Source organism: Trichoplax adhaerens, genomic scaffold (genome assembly GCF_000150275.1).
Source record: "Trichoplax adhaerens TRIADscaffold_15 genomic scaffold, whole genome shotgun sequence".
In the NCBI taxonomy this organism is placed as follows: Eukaryota; Metazoa; Placozoa; class Uniplacotomia; order Trichoplacea; family Trichoplacidae; genus Trichoplax; species Trichoplax adhaerens.
The window spans coordinates 1378996-1399497 of NW_002060957.1; the positions used below are offsets into that span (position 1 = coordinate 1378996).

The 20502-nt window shown below is 30.8% G+C and overlaps 2 protein-coding genes across 2 annotated transcripts; both read right to left on the reverse strand.

The window, feature by feature from the left end:
- Window positions 1-2663: 2663 nt before the first annotated feature.
- TRIADDRAFT_60478 (uncharacterized protein) lies at window positions 2664-8127 on the reverse strand (the record flags this gene model as incomplete). The annotated part of the gene is made up of 6 exons (XM_002116464.1): window positions 2664-3691; window positions 3852-4410; window positions 4717-4871; window positions 5063-5380; window positions 6849-6893; window positions 8073-8127. 6 exons carry the CDS (start codon window positions 8125-8127, stop codon window positions 2664-2666), a joined length of 2160 nt encoding a protein of 719 aa, XP_002116500.1.
- Window positions 8128-12799: 4672 nt separating this feature from the next.
- TRIADDRAFT_60479 (uncharacterized protein) lies at window positions 12800-20299 on the reverse strand (the record flags this gene model as incomplete). The annotated part of the gene is made up of 8 exons (XM_002116465.1): window positions 12800-14349; window positions 14485-14574; window positions 14725-14865; window positions 15413-15836; window positions 16281-16438; window positions 17083-17400; window positions 19493-19528; window positions 20239-20299. The coding sequence occupies 8 exons, from the start codon at window positions 20297-20299 to the stop codon at window positions 12800-12802; spliced, it is 2778 nt and encodes a 925-aa protein (XP_002116501.1).
- Between the last annotated feature and the right edge of the window lie 203 nt (window positions 20300-20502).

Sequence of the window (20502 nt, forward strand, 5' to 3'; positions counted from 1 at the left end):
TACTATAGCACCTGATTTCTGTTCCCAGCAAATTGAGCATAAAAACTTGTTAAATGATACAATTTGGATATAATAGAGAGCCATCAGCTGTCAACGTAACACCGCTTCTAATAATTAGCAAGGCTTCAATTTTACATGTAAGCATTAACTATTAGTCAATATGAATAAATCTACTAAACTGATTATCTAAGCTTCAACTTACATTTTTAAAAGTGTAACTTCTTTGCTGAAACTTGTTATGATCGCGCAAGAATTGTTTTGCTGATATCAGTATTATTGTGGTCTGGCTTCCAGACCAATAAATTTGATTGACTGATAACTGAAATGATTGAAAGCTGTTCCTATCACGTTGAAAAGCGGCTACATCTCTATTCTTTCACATGAATTCTATTTATTTGGTATATTGCTACCGAGATCTTTCTACAAAGTAATAATGGTAATATATCGTATGTCTGTATAGCAATTTAACTTTTTATATACTTGTATAATAACTAATTTAAAGAACTATTTATCCATCTATAGAGTAGTATACTCGTGTATAAGTTTATAGATAGAATTTAAACAGCACATTTGAACTTAGTGCTTGGCGTTAATTATATAGTAATAGTAGCTAGGCTTAGATACTGTAATGTCTAAAGCACTATACTGCGATGCGATGGTTAGGTAAGGAATTGAAAGTCATGCGCTTTCTAACTATTATAATACGTAGCTGTTTACAAAATCCGGCTTATTAAAATGTAAATGAAAATTTCACCGCCACTCATTTAAAGATCCTGATCCTACGTATGATAAAGTTCAAGATTAAAATGACACTTTAGATTATTGTTTAAAACTAATTTAAAGCAAATATCGAGCAGCAAATACTATACATATTAAACGATTGATTTTCATCTATAATAGAAGCTAGCTATAGATAAAGTTAAGATTAAAAGATATTCTAAAATTATAATTTACTAAATCACCATAAAAGGTATATACACTTTCATAAAATTAATTGAATATAAAATATCGAGCAGTAAGTACTGCTCATATTTGATGATTTGTTTATATCTATATCTTCACTTCGGATCTCATTTTGCAAGAGTAATATTTACTTTCAATCTATTGTTAGCATACAACAATTTTTATTTTTTAACCGACATTTTTCCTCTCTGTGTAGCAGCTACTGATTATGCAACGAACAGTAAGCAGTTACTTATCACAAATAATTAATTGGACTCGAAAATATAAACTCATCCAAAGGGTTAGATTTTGAAACGTACAGCACTTCATTTCTCAAGGAGTTTCTCAATATAGATCACAGTCAAGAGTTAAAGACAATTTTGTATTAATTTCTTTGACTTGAATTGAGCTTTGTTGCCAATTTTTAACATCCAATACACTTGCAAAATATTTAAAATCTTCGTAAATTGTTAACGCTTTCCAATTACGATATTACTATTAAGTAAATTCTATAAAATAATGCCAATATTTGTCGTCTAATCACAATTTTTAACTGATATACTAATAGCTAAAATATGACTACATTTCCTAATTTAGGTGTATTAAAGTTATTGTCACAAAACAGCTTTGCAACAAGATAACGCAATATACGATCAATAAGTCAATTCCTTGAACTACGTATCAAGGAACGATATCTGCACTATCACAAACACTTTTGCTCTACTAGCAGACTACACAAAGACTTAAACGCCTCGTATTTTACGTTAAACACTAAGTTGGACAATTCTCTTTATTTCACGATATACTGCATTTATATACTACTCCTCAATAGCTCATAAGTCATAGTTAATACAATTAACATTAGAATCATTTACTGAATTCGATATTAATTTTAGCTACTGCTCCCTTAATGCAGACAACAGTATTTACGAACATAGACATGTAATGACTAATACAGAATAGTCAGATTACGATATGTCCTATCACGGAACATTTCCATGATAATTTACAGTCTACCATAAGTAAATTACAATCACAATGATTCGAACTATAAGTAGATGATTTGCATTCCCTATTATAATTATTAATTTCAGTATGTGTATAAGTGTCACTGTCATAAAAAGTCAGTGCTATATTAAAACACAGTGTATCCAAATTAGAAGTTAACTAAATAAGAATAGTCTAACATAATTATCCTAACATAGATATTTCTACTCTAATACAGTATTTAACACTGTAACAGTTACCAATAGCTATCGTCTTTGTTCTTTCGATGTTTGTGCTTAAAAACTCTGAATTACATCGCTTGCACAAACTTAAACATTTTGATAGGTCAAGTTAATATTTACTCGTACAGAGTAAAGTAAGATTCAAAGTTCCGTTCGAAATGTTTATTAATTAGTCAATTCACAGAAGTTTCAACTTTTTACAGTACATTATAACAAATTCTAAGGATGTGTAGCTATTACGTTAGCATTTTACTTATGGATCGATGAAATCGAATGTGTAATTTGGCGATAATACCTTAAAAGTGTTACTGTAATAAATGCTAAATAATTTGTTGCCTATCATACTTTTACTCGAGACTTTTCACCTTGAGTTTGCTGCAGCAATTCTTAAATTATCAAGAACGCGTAGCAAATTAAAAGTCTTAATAGAATCGATTGGGTTCTTTCGTTTCTTGAGTAGCCTTTACTCTGCGTACCTCTACTATTGCCTAATTAAGCACATAGAATAGGATGCGTTGTAATGGTAATTTCCTTACTGATCGGTTCCATATCTCTGCTACAAGACCAAGTCAAAGAAGGATGAAGATTAGCGTCAACAAATAAGCCATTCATTTCCATATTTTTGGCGGTGATTTCTTTTACGTTTACTTCTGATTGAGGAGATTTTTCACGTAACGTTTCTTTCAATTGATTCTTTATTATTGTATCTTCTGACTTTATTGATGAAGTGTAATTTTCAACCGATTCTTCGTCTACGCTCGAATTGCTAGATTTCAATTCTTCATCTACGTTGTCCCATTCGTTACTCACTATTTCAGAATCAGCTCTTCCAAGCGACCAACAGAAAGATGAATAAGTTACAGTTTCCTTAATAGCGCTGATTTGTTCCTCTACGTTTTGCTCCGGTTGATCATGATCATTAGGTAATGATGCTGCTAATTGATTCCCTTTGCTCAGATCTTCTTGAGTACTAGTTTCTGGGAATGAATGGTCATTATGATCTATGCTTGATTTGTGTCCTGTAACTATTTCTTCTATATGACTGCAAACACTGGTGTTTCTATTGGACTTGATAACCATTTTAAGAGGTGGGTTTGTAGTATTATTTTGATGGATGGTAGGTAGACTAGTTTGAATATTATTTTGCAATTCGCTCCATGTTGAAACATTTCGAGCACTACGATTTATAGAATATCGATTCGGTGTACGAGGACTACTCCTACTGGAATTGATACCTTCGATTTGATCGCTGTTTTCTGAATTATTGTCGGGATTGTTAGAAGTACTGGAAACTTCTCTTAACAACATCCCTATCTCAGCGTATGCTGATTCTGGATCATCTACGGTGACTTGAGTTAATGTATAATTTATTTCATTACTTGATGAGACAGTAGGTTTAGGTTTTGCCTTCTTCTTATGTAACCATTTGAAGTAGCTTATAATGACCAAGACTGCAATAATGATTGCAGTGATGGCTACCAATATATATGGTATTAGGATTGATATAGAATGCTGCGGTTCTATTGAAATGAAAAATAATGCAACAATTACTTTAGTTATTGTAGCTTTATCTTTATTTAATCATTAAAATGATTCGATATCCTTAATGATATTTATCCTTGTCTGGAAAGCAATGTATTATAAATAGTTTACAACTAGTTCAGTGTAATATTTCGATACCTGTCGAGCCAGAAGAAAGCAATAGCTGAGTAACAGTTGATTCATCAGAAGTAAATAAGTTCTCTTTAGTTATAGGAGTAGTTGCTAGTCCTTCGTTAACTTTCACCGTAGATTTTGGTGTAAGCTTCCATGTATCTACTATTTTATTATCCTTCAAATAAGTTGAGGAGGGTGAAGGAGCTGTAGGGGTTAAAGTTGCAGTATTCTGTATAGCCATACTAGTAGGATTTTGGAAATTACGGTCAATAATCGATGTAGTAGTATCTCCATGAACTTGATGAGTTATCCAAGTAGTTGTCGATAACGTTGTAGCATCATTATTGTCTGCATTGTCAATTTTTGTAGACGAAGGGCTACTTTTAGGGATTGATATTGAAGATAAACTCATCGTAGGCTTGTTTGAATTTAGACTTGCTTGAACTGGCTGAATACTAAAATTAAACTTACTCGTATTTGCACTTTTAATATTATACTCTGACTCTGCATTGGCAAACCAAAAGTACTTTTGATTCTTAGAAAAGGGGTTGAGATGACATTGAATGCTTCCACTATGAACATTCTAAGGAGCAACATAGATACAAAAGCAATATTCAGCAAGTTTAGAGCCGCTAAAGGGTAATGGAATAATTTGCAGCTGAATGCCTTTTACAAAAATGAGACATGGTACTTTCATGTATTGATAGGAAATATAAATGGTTATCTGTTCAAGAATGCTTATTGCATCAAGCAGATCCGGATTTGATTATGTGCTACTTATAAGCCACAGTAAATGTAAATAATTATCTGCACAGAAATTTTTATTGTATCGAACTGATCTGGGTATTATTAATTAAGGTAGTTTAATATTCATGTTAATTTAAGTTACCTTCTGTAATAATTTGACCTCATTATTCACCATCAGGTAAAAGTTATAGGTATAATCGATTAAGTAATAGCATGATTTCCTTTTCTGGCAAGTAAATTGGATAGCTTTTCTCCTATAGTCAACGAAACTTTGACAAAGTGGAGTTTCCGGCTGAACTAAATTTTTATGTAACCAAAGTTGCAAATAAAGCTTAGTCTATTAACAAGTTGATTGGTTTTATACCGCTTACTTAATGCACAAGTTTTTGTACAGACTTGACTACGTAAGATACTTATTTAACCGCGATATTGTTCGGATATCACTGAAATTTAAAATAGCAAGATTTAAGATCTTTTAAGTTACTTACAGCGCTTATAAGGTAATATCGTGTATTGATCGGATAAAGATATCATTTTATTTTCAGAAAGTAGCATTATCCGATAGTCAAAAACTGGGCTATTCAGATTTCTTGGTAATTCTATCGTACACTTTGTTTCATTCGTGTTATAGCAAGCCAGAGAAGAGGAGATACTTGCAGTAAATGACCAATATTTATATTTAACAGCGTAGTGCAAGCGTCTGATAGGTAAACATTTAGAATTATTCGATGTACGTGACGTCCATGATATTGAGATTCGATTGCATATGACAGAAATCTTGATATCATCAAGAGCAATGTTTGAAACTGGTTTAAAAAAGAATTAACGGTTATTAGAGTTTCGTCGATAAATTAAAAATTGGAAGTACTTTACGGCAACCAGAATCTACTCGCAATATAATGAAAAATTTCCAGTTAAATCAGCTTTTTAGCTCTTAATTTCTATGTTATATTAAACTAGTGGAGAAGTCATTTGAAGATTACGATCATTAATCCTAAGTTCCGAATAAATGGTATCCGGTTAAATCACCCAACTTAGCCCTTAAAAGTAATATATTAAATTAAACTAGCGTAAAGTCACTTAATGGTTCTCATCAAATTTTAAGTTCCTTATGATTCATAATTAAACCTAATTTACGGCTGAAGCCTATTTCTTCTGTCAGATAATCGGATAGGTTATTTCACAAATTAAATTTATTATTAACGTTGCATTACTATCAGTGCTATGTGGGATAGAACTTGACGTAATTTTTTACCGTAAACTATATCTTAGCACTTGAAATATCTAATTTTACTTTTAGGAAATGGGCTCATAATGTAATGGATTGCATGTGTGTGCGTATAATACGCACACTCAAGAAGCGAAAAATTTTTCGAAAATGGTAAAGCGCATACACTCTATAAGACAAGGAGAAATGAACATGGCTAAATGTTTAGCCAGGTCTGATAGAATGCCTCTCATTATTAGAAATCGTACTGATCTCAAATTACGAAGATATCTCCTTGATTACTTTTACAGGTAATTGGAATATCACTAAAACTGTAATATTATTTTAAATTAGGTTAAAATCTATAGTGTTTGCTTACAATCATTTCCTTATATTATGCGCATTGAAAGGCAGTAAATGTTGTAAAATATCTTTCACGAGTTTACTAACTTATATTAAAACTTAGTTTAGAAAAAATTCGTAATAGGTTATATGATTGTTTTACCAGTATTTAAAACGCACAATTTTCGAGTAAAATTGAATATTTTAGCTTTACTTTACTGCACTGCAAATAGAATTTTGTAATAAATGTTTGAGCTTCTAGTCCATTTATGCTACACCCTAATTTATTTATATAATTGACGTAATGTTTGGTTTAAAACTCAAAAATAATAATAATAACCTAACAATAACAGGTTAATTATAGCATGCAAGACTCATTTCATGCTAACTACCATATCAAAGCACATTTCTTATGAAATAGATAAGTTTAAACCAATTATTTCGAAAAGCTAAACTTTGCACTCGTTCGAAAGTAGAAATGGATTTAATGTGAAACTATTTAAATTGGAATTAATTTCTATTGTTGCACTCTATACAATAATAAGTTAGGAATAAAAAAAACAATATAATATTACTGCACGTTGAGTTGGATATACTAATGAAGATTCGTAGATTTGCAGTAGCTATCCAAATCATGCACTACGTGGTTTGGACGTTTGAACAGTACGTTATATTTACTCGCAAATTGAAGAAATAAATTAATACAGGACCGAATAAAAGCTTACCTTTAGGATTGCATGAAGAGCTGCCAGGAAGATTCTTACTCCTTCCTAAGTAGGCGGTTATTCAGATAGAAATTGTGGCAAAAGATTCAAAATTAGTTTTTGCATAGTAATATAATGACTTCCTATCAGAAAATTCAAAAGCATCGTCTCCATAATGAATATGTTAAAGGTGCTTTGATTCATTAATCTAACGTTCTAATTAGTTTCTGCGGCTATCATATATTACTTTATTATTTACTATTAAAATGTGATATAAAATTCCATAATTTGTAGAAAATTAGAACTTTACTCGATCTTTATACAACGATTACGTATACACGACTCTACTGTAGCTGAATATGACTACTAGAAAGATTTCTAGAAAATAATTACTAAATAGTACTATAACATTAATTGAATGTAACATTAACTAATAAGAATAGTTACTAACATCAGTACAGAAGGATTTATATTAGTACAGAGACCTTATCTTAATTGTGTTAATGTCAGCAACCTTATCTAATAAGGAAATCACTAATGTGTAATATACGATGTGTAGTGTGAATCACTAATAAATAAGATCGTTGTATATAAGCCATTTTTTATTTATTATAGTTTAGTTCCTTAATTGCTGGTCTTGACGCTGATCTCTCAACAAACGTAATAAAATAGCCTATTATTATCTAGCAACGTATAGATTACTGTGAATTTGATTACGTGTATAGAGTTGCCTGCTTACATATTGTACTTTTTGTAGCGTTTATAGCTACAACCAGCATTGCAATATACTACTTTATTTTACAATTATCACATTACTTAAAGTAGTAATAACATTTAAGCTGAGCAGCTATAATCCGATATGATAACAGCTAGAGTATTGACGCAGACGTGATTTCTATCATCCAAAGTACGACAAACCAAGTCCTAATGCATGAGTTACCTATATATTATTACTACTAGCAACAAAATGAACTCAAAATCCTACTAAAAAGGTAATCTATACTCTATCATGGAATCTTTAATTATAGTCCATAGTTATGAGCCTTTAATTAAAAATGCTTTATGACAAAAATAAAAAGCTACGCTACTGTACAACATGCTAAATATGATTAATAAGTAACAATTCGATATTATATTACGCTAAGTATGATACACGAGTGCATAACAACTTCAATGATAATAAAGTACCAGCTTTTGCAATAGATCGGTATTGCAAAAGTATAAAATAATTCTTAATTGCCTTACCTGAAACTATGAATGACCATCCAAGCATAACTGCTAAACCTAATAGCAATTTCATGTTGTATCGTAGCTCTTGAAATGCAAATCGGTTATCGTACAAATATTAAATCAGTAACAAATTTATGGATAGTATGAACTATTATAACTTAATCTGTAACTAATAATCTTTTATGATATATAACCGCAAGTATTTCAAATGTTATTTAATCTAAAGATGGACATATATATATATATTTAGGTGTATTAATAGACCGATATAGGGGGTATTGTGTTGAATCCCCACATGTAAACGGCGGTACATAATTTGAATAAATGAATATTGTGTAGGCCCTATATAGTATTTACTCCAATTTCTATTACGTCATCATGTAACAATATTTCCTACCATTACCTTATTATGGTACCTTAATGCAATATTATTAAAGTCAGGACGCTCTCATGCGTTTAAATATTCGATATAGTTATTACTCATCATTTAAAGGTCTTACGGCAAAAAAACAATCATAACAGTTTAAGAATAATGATCATTCCCGGTTTAATTTTCTACCTTATTTGCATATTAGGGAAGTCATAGTTTGATTCGAAGTCTACAATACACCGATAGAATTTTTAAATTGGACATTGCCCATATTGATAAGTATGGAAAATCAGATGCTGTCCTATTAAGTTTAGAGTAATTGATATCAGAAATATATTACAGTACGGTTGAGGGAGTATAAAGAGAATTGATGCAAAATCGATTGATTATCTGAAAGTAAGGGGGAAATTTCCCATAGTTATTCGGCTATTCTTCCTTGGCGATTTAACGCTGACAAGGGCGGTATGAGTCATTACATAAACTGATGATCGATTACCGGAACTAATTAACATTCAATATAGCAGTACATGGAAAAAAACTAAATAAGATATTTATAGCTATGTCATCCACGTGAGCAGAGATTCTTTTCAATTCAATGTTTTTACACTGATTACTTTTCTATCAAACTCCACTGGAAATTGTAGTATAGATAAATTATTGTTTATATTTCTATTGCAGTATCCTTTTGATACTTTATTAACATCAAGCTTCTATTATAGATGAATAATGACTTTATAAATGATTTTGGAATTATGATAAAGGTGATTTCTTCTTATCAGACGTTAACGTGATTTTTCAGTCGATCTCTCACCATGCAAAAAACGTAGTCGCTCCACCACACATTATATTATGAAAAAGTCGTTTAAGTATTAAAAACTTGTTCCTGCAATAGATTTATTCGTATCTATTTCTATATATTCTAACAATTAACTGTCAGTTACAGTAATACTTTTGGTAGTGTTTATTTTTTGCACAAAAATGCTGTTGCTAAGATTAGAAGTATGTTACTACTAAACTTCATTGAATGTAAAGAAATTTCCGCTATGTTGGAAGAACGAGTAACAAAATAGTTTATACTGCATTAGAAAAAGAAATTTGATGACCCTTCACGTAATCGCCAAATGTTGACCAGGCTAGAAATTACGATAAAATTCTTAAATTATTGAAATAATTTACTTAGGAAGCTCGATATAATAACATACAGCAAGAAACCTACGATATGATTCAATATAAACTATTGATTATAATTATGTATCATCATAGCAATTTGAAACAATAAATATCTAGAGTCTGCTAGTAATTTTTAAAAGCACTAGGATGAAACCAGAAGCGCTAGCGACTACAAAATTACAGCTAAATGGTAAGGATAATTTATATAGTGGTATCCAATGGTTAAGAAATATTATTATCTCCTTATCCCGGTAGCAATTAAATAAAAATTTGTTGAAATAGTAATTTTAGCCAGTTAAACTACAGTCAAATATGTTGATTAAAAGCTGCCTATAAATCAGAAAGACTTTGTAGGCCTGAAATACTCATACAGCAACTAGATTCCAATTACGAAAATAAAGTACGGTAGTAATCTGTTTCATCATTAATCCTCTTGATTGCAACATCGATCCTAACAAGAATTTACCTCTAGCTGTGACTGAGAATGTCTACTTAGTAATAATTTTTGCTTGCCATATTATTATTATGATTTATTTTTACTCCTTCTCTTCAATAACAAACAATATTTATTTATTCGACAATTACAGAACATCAGAGATAAAGATCTCTGCACCTTAGAATTATTTTTGCGTATACTAAATCTTTTCGTAATAAATGAAAAATCTGCTAGTATTACAACGGCTCTAATTGTTGCTTAATAAACTGTGAATATACGTATTTAAAGGCGGTAATAAGCATTCTTTACAGTCATTAAGGCTAGAAATGAGATCTTTAGCATTTTCCTTGCAACTTATTGATACGCCTTCATAATTGTATGTTGACTGCAACAGAATCATGAAATCATAGATCAATAACAATCATAGCATTGGCATTATCGTAAACTCTCAAAGATCAATTATAAGACAATCTTAACGTTCTCTTACTCTTATTTATGTGCTTATGTAGGACAGTCCTTAAAATAGCGCAATAGGTGGTAGGTAATTGATGAAAGATATTTAATCATGTAAGATTGACAGCATATGTTAGTAGTTGTAGACGAACTAAAATTCAAGATTGCTTTAAGCACGGATCTGCGCCAAATAATTAAAAGGTAAATTTTAGTAGGAATATTTATTAAGATGATTGGACACCAAATTATAAGTTATCGAATTTGAATCACTTCTGATTTTGAGACACTTTATCACACTCTTCAACATGACGTGATGACTATAATAAAAACTATACAATCATAAGCCGATAGCAATCGCATCATTGACATCTTTTTAAATGCTCAAGAATACGATTCGACTGACCTTTTAATCATAGATCACATTAGGCAACTTAATATGCGTCAGTGAGTACAGGAATGATAATATTCGTAGCCCTTCAATAAAGTAAAATTGAAATGTTTGTACGAGAGATCTGAAATCAAGTCAAATGCACTATCGTATCATTTATCTGATGAAAGAATTAATCATTCCCTAGCTTTAGAAATAACTATTTTAAAGAAGTGGTAGCTCTCTACATAAAGTGTTTGTTATGATGTTACAGTATTTCGATCATTGTTATCGTTTGTCACTTTTCCAGCATGTTGTAAAATGCTACTACTATTGACAGTTTTGGTGTTATAAATCACTTTGGCACTGCTCTTTTCACAATCGATAGAATCTACAATGATTGAATTTTCGAGAAGAAAATTGAGATAAGAACTTCCTCATATAGTGATATATCACTAATTTACTTTTTGAGTTCCTCTAATAGGACTAATCAGAACAAATTCGGAGCAAAATGGTTTCTACGAATCCTGATTAATGAATTTCTACAACTGCGGATTTAATTTCGGGATCAGGACAGCAGTTACCGTGCTGATTTAGACACTTATGTAATGAACTCTTTCACGATCTCTGAATCATACTATAAGTAAGAATTATTAAATCGTTAAATTAACTTCTTAGATTTGTATAAGAACTAAATTCTATGATTGTCGTAGAATTCCAGGAAAGTAAAATTAATAATATTGCATCCTTTACTAACAACATCACCATACTTGTATTTGGTATAGCTAATGAATACTGCTAATAATGATGTAATTAGTATCATTAAAAGCATTACAATATTGGAATAATCTTTATAATATTGCTCAGAACTATGCAAGATTCGTCATATCTTACTTATATGCTAGGTAATTTTTATTTTATTTAAGAAAAATCATAGAAAATAAATCTGTAAAACAAGAAGAATTGATGAATTGATACAGTTTAATCTAACAGTAATTTTAAGCCCAAATTTCATTTTTTAGCTAACAACTGCTGCTTGAAAAAATATAGCTACAGCGTACTATATGTGAAACAATCTCATGCAATATATTATAAATCTATTTTCATAATATGACATCGAAAGATTGAACTATCAAATCCAGTGAATTATATCATTTGCAAATTACTAGCCGCTTCTGTAATAAATTCGGAATAAGATCATAATTAACGCCGAAAATTTCCAACTCAATCGAAAGTCGTATTCAAAAAACTTGTAAATTAAAGTCCAATGCTTATTAAAATTTATGCTTCATTATTTGACTATCGTAAACTAAGGAGATAAATTCTTGGTTATTCTATTCGCAGATCGATATATAATTATGGCGATATCTTATTACAATTTTCTCAGATGGTGATGAATTAATACATAGATCGTATCAACTACGCAATTAACATTTGAACTTGTCGAATTTTTAACCAAGTCGAGAATGCTAATAGAATTCTTAAGCATAGAATTCAACAGTCTATTTCGACTGCCTAGCCTTTAAAAATAATCGAATTTTTTTCATCTTAAGTAAGGTAGACAAAATTATTCAGCTGCAAATACGAAATCGAGAAAAGAATTAATTATATCTATCAGATTTAGTTGCTATACTATTCTCATCTTTTGCGACAGCAAGCATGTAGCAACAGCGATAAACTTATTATTTGACTAATTTATTTCACAGTAATTGTATCCCATTTAACTACATACTCTAAGATAAAAAATTTGCCAATAATTCGTTTTTTATAGAATGATTAATAAAATATTTTTCTACCTGCAATTGGATATTAAGCGGCTGCTGTTTGTAATCTAAATTTAATTAAGGCGATTAGCTACTAATTTGTTTTTATTAGAGACAATATAACGTCCCTTCCAATGAAATACGTAAATCTTGTAATATCCAATTATTAATTAATAGAGGAAATTATTCTACTCTATTTTCGATTGGATGAACATTAGTCAAGGATAAGATACTTTGGGAATCATAGTTACTATCATCTGACGATTGATCAGACCATTTATCAAGTAGGCTAAATCCAGAAATATCATCGCAATTACGCCATGTATAGGAATATTTAGCATAGTTTTCATCAAAATATTGAAATAGTGAATTCGAAGAGTCCGTTCGCCTAGCAGAATCCATACTTAAATCTCTATGATACCTGTTAGAAAACGGGAAATTTTCATAGGCTGGAAGCCTAGTTAACGAACCAATATCTGCAACGTTGCTATTTCCAGCGGAACATATTGCAACTTCAGAATTGGAGTAAGTAATCCTTGAAGTAAATGGATAAAATGTTAGAGTTACATTACTAGGAAATGATGCCAGTGAGCTATTAATATCTTGTTCGTTAATATCTATAGCATTGACATCGGTAACTCGATAGCCTTCCGTCAATCTTTTATCATCTTTAGTACCAGTCTCAAAATTAGAATAACTTCTCATGAGTCGATTATTGTTCATATTACTTATTCCAGGTAATCTGTTAAAATTTTCAGTTGTATCGAAATCTTGGAACTGATTTTTTGCAAAGGGTAAATCGTAGTAGGAATTTTCTTTCGCATCATTAACCCCGGTTTCGATATTGGAATAACATCTCATTAGTCCATTAATACCCACATGAATTAATGGAGGCAATCTGTTAGGCACAACAATTCCACCAGAAGTTCGAAATTGATATCTTCTAAATGAAGAGCCATCATTGAAGATTCTCTCAGTTTTTAAATCGTTGTGGAAGTTTCTCACGGTATGATTCACTTGCTCTACTGTAGGAGCATAATTATTGATGAGCATCTGTTGAAATAAATCAGTATACCCTATGGATAGATTAGAAGATACATTTTTTTGTCTAAAAGCGGCAAACTGGGCTTGTTGGTCATCATTTTTATTAGTGAAATCAAGACTGGCAGAACTTTCTCGATTGTTGATAGGCCTGTTTTGTAGATTTTCTTCAATATTTATAGCTACTTTTCCACCCTTTTGTCTATGTTGTAATTGATTATCAACACGAGATAAGATCGCGCTTTCGTAGTTAACTTGTATAATGTTATCAGATAGACTTGCGGTTGGATCTACTTGCTCATTATTTTGATCTTCATTAGCGTTATTTCGATTTAAACAAGGATTTCTTAAACTATATCCGTTTTGCAATTGATCAGCCACTCGAAATGGAGCCACGCTCTTGTTCTTATCTACATTGCTATTAGGTAGATTTGTGATTCGATCCATTGGGATATCAACCTGATTTTTATCAATATCTCCACTATTTTTACAAGGATAGCATACAATTACATGGTTAGCAGATCTATCGGCAATATTCGTTTTTACCTCGTAAGAATTTTCTCCATTGCACTTGCTTATGACGTTTTTAGTCGACTGTTGTACATAGCATGCTAATATAGAGAGTACAAATAAAATACCCAATAGGACAACTATTATAATATAACATCCGATAGCTGAAGGTGCCGAAGTTCCTATAGATATTCAGAATGAAACAAGATATAGTCGTCTCTGCTAGCTTTCTATTCAATTAGAAGACACTTGATAATCAAATATTCTTTGCCTCTGAGGTCTAATAAAAGAACATCTAAAATTAATCGGTCTCTTACCAGTTGAAATTGTTGACCTTGTTGTAGTTGTCTTACTCGTGCTTGTATCTGTATTTTCATTATTCTTGCTATAAGTAGCTCGCCTAGTTTCTAGTAACATTTTAAACAATAAATGATGATCATATTACTTTTCAAATATTTGAAAGATATCACAAATTATATTGATTTTGAAGCTCTTCTAGAAGACACCATCATCTAACAATATTTATGATATTTATGATATTGCTGTAAAATCTATACCTGCAGTATTTGACATAGTCCATGCTTTAGAACCTAAATCGTTGATGGTAGGCCTGATAGTCTTAAGTAATTTATAAGGAATCAAAGTTGAGACCTGACTTTTTCTCGGAGTAGTATAGCCACCCAAACTTGGTGTATAGCCTATATCAAAATTGAAATTAAGATACTGTTATATAAACATATTTCTCAAGATTGCGTAATCATAGAAAGAGCAATCATAATTTGATTACTTTAAGCCCAGCCTATACTACGAAGTCCATGAATTATATTAGCTATAATTTGTCAAAATTTTTATTAATACTTTGAGATCAAGTTGATAAGTATACGTATGATAACATCTTTAATAATGTAGTTAAACAGCTCCATGATTCCACTTAAAGTCTAGTGTATTCATTTAAATAATGACCAATTCTGGATTAAAATAGACTGCTTAATTTGTAAAATCATCATCCACTTATAAAAACAGCTGTAAAAGTATAGAACAACTATCGGTTGAAATTACTTAATTCCATTTGACCATATTTCAATTATTAGTAGCAACATATCACTTTAAGATCACATATGAGCTACTACTGCCAGTCTGCAATACTGGCTAGTATTCATATGAAGGGTGAGAGGACTAATTTATACTAAAGATAATAATTTATTTAAGAAAGCCACTAGATATTTTATTTTAGAGAAACTTTACCATAAACCGTGAAATCTTTAACGTCTTTAACTAGAATCAATTTTGTAGCTATACAAGAAATCGCTAGCCATATCAGCTGAATGCTTAAAGTACTATTAATGGCATAATAAAAGTTATTACTTGCTATTATTGGTTTCCCTGCAGATTCAATTGGTACTGGTGAAATATCTGGATATAGCCATGGACATATGATTGGCCGACATGGAAAATTGGTATTCTCATCAGTAGTAGCAGAGCTCCTCGTTTTGGTCGCAGTCGCATCAGGTTTTATCTCACTTCTCTCGTTAGATGGGATACTAAATGACCATTTCGTGGTATTATCACTAACTAATTGAGATGGGGCTTTGGTATTAGCAAACCAAGAGTAGACTTGATTAAAGTGAAACTGATTAAATGGACGTTGAATGACGCTAATCTTACTATCCTGTAAAAGATGAATACAAAGAAGCTAGTGAAAAATCCTCAACTAGATTTCCGCGTTGTATTGATTAATGATATATAATTTATTCTATGAACCACCAGTAATGATGCGACTACTCTCAATCTGCTTTAAGTTATCTAATTATAGTTATCTTAGCATAGTGTATAATATCGTATTTTATACATTTTTAATATTGAATGCGATAACGTACATGCCTTTGAAAGATGTAGAAGTTAACTAATTAAAATATACTAGTATTACGGAAATATTGGATACAGAATTTTTAGAGCCTGCACTTGTATATTGCAGTCATGAATGTGGTCACTACATCATTTTTCTCATAGTTTTAATTTAATAGTTCTACTTCAACGTAATTGATTTCCTATTCCTAGATACAGCTCTCATCATGACCATGAAATAATATTAAAAGACACACTATGGTCTCACCAATTGAAGCACTTGAGTCCTGTCGTTATTGATCAAGTAAAAATTATACATGTAATCGCGTTTGTCAAAGCAATCCTGTGATTCAATGCATTGAAACTTGACTACTTTTTCTCTAAAATCAATAAGTGTATTGCATATTTGCGGAGGATCGGGTTTAACTAGTAAAATTAGAAGAAGATTATTAGGAAAAGTCATTTACTCTAAATAAAGTAAGAGTCATCGTATACTTAATAAAAATGAAAAGCTAGTTTTTATGTAATATTATAATTGTCTGCTTGCTCATAAACTAGAAATCTGATAATTTAAAACTAGCGAAAGCAATTGATGAATGTAATCAAAATCATACTATAACCTTTAACTTATATCATGTCTAATTAATGAACAATGAATTATAATTAGCAGCAAAGTTAATAATTGCTTTTCAGTACGGTAGAAAATATTGGCTAAAACATATTGAAAATGTGCCACTATTCAAAGAAGATATCTTTTCTATAAGCTAGTCGACTGACTATTACGTTCATGTGTTGCATTTTCTTCACTATAGCTATCAAAATCGACTGGTGGCTTTAGAATCTAATAGCAGGAAAATATTCATTAATTTTAGGATTATTTTACTACAGCGGTAACTTGTCAACGTTAAAGAGCAGGTATATCCTGCTAATGCAACGCTATGTCTGAAGGTCTAACATGCAATCAATTAGTATCAGTTTAAAGCTTTAAATGCGACTTTCCATCTACGTAATCATTTCGCTTAGTTATAATGAAAGACTGATATTATAAATTTGAATAGCAATGATCTTACATTTTTTTGGAAGATCTATAATGGATGAGTCTGTCATATTGACTTTTTGACCGTTATACATGGTCACAATTTGATATCGAAATGTTGGAGCATTCGATGCAACAGGCAGAGTTATTTCGCATCTATTGTTGTTCATCTTCTTGCAGGAGAGTGATTTCATACACGGAACGAAGAATCCATGACATGGATATTCAATAGAGTATTCAACGAATTTCAAGCACTCAAAAGGCATATCAATGGGATGATTCCATGTAATTCGCAGTCGATTGCATTGGAAAACCGTTATAATATTAGCTGCAACACCTATTTTATTCTTAGCTAAAAATATAGGACAAGTCGTTGTTACTAATAAAATTCGAGTAAATTGAATTCTATGAAACGAAATATATGACTTCAATAGTGAATAAGCCTTGCTGTGAAATAACTATGGGATTTTGGGCAGTCCTAGTTTTAAAGTGGAAAAAAATGTCCTAATACGTTTCAATAAGTCTCATATTATAAGATATAGTTACTGTGTAATCTTTAGTATTCCTCAAATGCGTGTTTAACCAGATCATAAAAGCAACTTACAATGCATTACTTTCTGAATTTATTTTAGATTTAGAATCAATACCTAGATGTCACAAACCAGCTTTGTGACAAAAGTAACGTAAAACAAATTTCTAAATTACTAAGTCTCCGGGATTCAGTATCCCGTAACCACCTCACAAGAATTTGGACGCTTTTGCTTTTATGTTAAAACAACTATAAAACTCTTCTTTCATTCAACTATCTACCGAGCTTAAATACCTTTGGGCTGCAACTATCATGTATGATTCATAACAGTTCATGCAATTTTAGCTCATATAGGATAGCTAAATTAACACAGACATTAATCATAATTTTGGACATGTACTGAACGATTCTAGATAATTAGACTACAGTATGTCCACTCACAGAATTATTTATAGTGTCATCCATCATTGAATATCTTCAGAATATTCATCACAAGCGTTACAAGACATAACACTATAATCAATTAATATTAGTTACCTTATGAGAACTCTTACTACAATACAGCATAATTTGTTGTAACCAAAATAATAACTACTGTAGTTTTTACTGTAAGTCATCATTAATTATCTCCATATATAAATGTTTAACACTAAATTTAGTCATTTACTCTTCACTATGTCTCGTACTATGACTCTAGAACTATAATGTTGTTAGGACCAGATTAGGGGAAGGATTAAAGCCTGCTAAAAGTGCTACACAGTTTGATTACTTTGCAGCCTCTTACTACAAAATTGAGATACTGAAAAACAACAATGCAACGTCTTGCTTTATCAAAATCTAATAGAGTCCGCTTTAATTTTAATGCAGTCTCAATTTCATTGGATAGATTTTTACTAGAGCTAGACCTTAAAATATGGGTAAACCTTCTTGGTTATTCGTACACTGTATATCTACAGTAGTTTATTTTGGTTGGTATTCATAAGACCTGATAAGTTTTGACATGGCTCAAGGGTCACTTTGAAATAAAGTATATTACACTAGGTAATCGAAGATAAGCAGATTTGAATAACTTCTAAGCCGTCGGTCTCTCTCTAGGTGGTCTTATAATTAATTCAACTAATGAACCATAGAATTACAACAATGTTTAATATTGTTTCTTGCAGCAAAATTTGTACAGTATTGTAGTGTACGAGTTCTTAATCTACTATACTATCACTGCATTTCCGTAACACGTAACTACTGTAAATAGCTGAAATCATTTGAAGTATGTACTGATTGTCTTTGCGATGACATAATATTAATATCCTACATTTCGAATATTTAGATCAATAAAATACATCAATGTAAACATCTTGGTATGGATACTACAAGTCAACAAACACCAAATTGATCACTCATTATTTTGCTTAGTCCTGCGAATGCTTAAGTCTGATATAATAACTACGGCGATGATAATTTGTTTGAATTTTATAAACAGATTGAGATGTTGTTCCAAGCTCATCTATTCAAGTCATGATGACGTTATGATTAAATAATTTTGGACGTCTATTAATCTATCTTTGCGAAAGCATTAAAATACTCATTGCTATCATAATTTAATGATATGGTATGTACTGAAATCTTTTATAAGTTATGATCAAATTAAATTAAATGGTTGAAGTAGTTCACTTTAATAGCTGAAATCTCTATATCAACTGTGCTAAACGATATAAAATAAGGAAAATTTAGGACAAAACTAATCTAGAAAAACAATAAATGACGACGCATGTTGCACGAGAATGCCAATTTTGTGTTATATATTAATATTAATGAAATAGGCTATATTCTTATTATCTTTCTACTATTCTTGATATTTTAGTTATTGGCAAAACAATTTGGAAAATATTTCCAGTGCTAAATCGAAATTTAAACTTACCCAGATCGCAGTTAGTCCTAGAAATTGTAGTATCGCCTTATTAAAAGAGAATAGAAATTATACCTTGACATCATAAGACTAATGTAAACTGACAATTGCAAACTTAACATTAAACTGAATTGATAGGGCAAGCGTGAAGTAGTCACATTAAAGAACTTTCGAATTGAGTATTTGAAATTATATGTCTAGATCACAGTAGGCTTATCTTATAAGTACATTGAATAGTAATTGGTACTTTTGGTATTCAGGGAAAATGCTTAACGATGTAAGATGATTTAATTTCGTAAATTTCTTTTTAATCTATCGTAGATCTCTCTGGATTGAAGTCATTCGTACGACAATATTTTCTGCCATAACCAGTTACCAATTCCATTGAAAGAAAAGTGATCAATTTTATTTGCTTCAAATAATAAATGCATTGCGGTCTAATCTGTACCTTTATGGTAAATATCTAATTTGATTCATTTCTAATAAAAAAATTTATTCTCTCAGTTTGATAATTTAGTTATACGCTCAATTTTATTTAGATGGTTTATTGATGAAATCTTCTATAATAGTCTCTCATTAAATATCTTTCTCTCATTCAACTAGACGTAGCTCATTGTCCTACGGCTTCTTCGTTACTGAAGTTACTGATAATTAATACAAAGGAGCTGATCAACACTTACAATTAAATTCCTATTACTTCGACGATCATATTCAAGTTTCGCTGTTATATCATAATTAAGTTAGAATTCACACCCTACCTGAACTTTCACCAAATGACCGAGTAATAGCAACAACAGTTAGCATCAAAATCTGCCACATCTTGTATCATCAGCGGCGGTAGCTGTCAAGTTATTCTATACAATTGTTGATTGTGCAATGAATTCAAATAGCTACAGTATTGAAATAACATCAAATGAATAAGTTGGCGATTTATCTTATGCTGTTAAAAGTCATAAAGCTATTAATTCATAATACCTTACGCTGCTCTTTAAATAAGAATTTTTTAATCGAATTTGATTTAT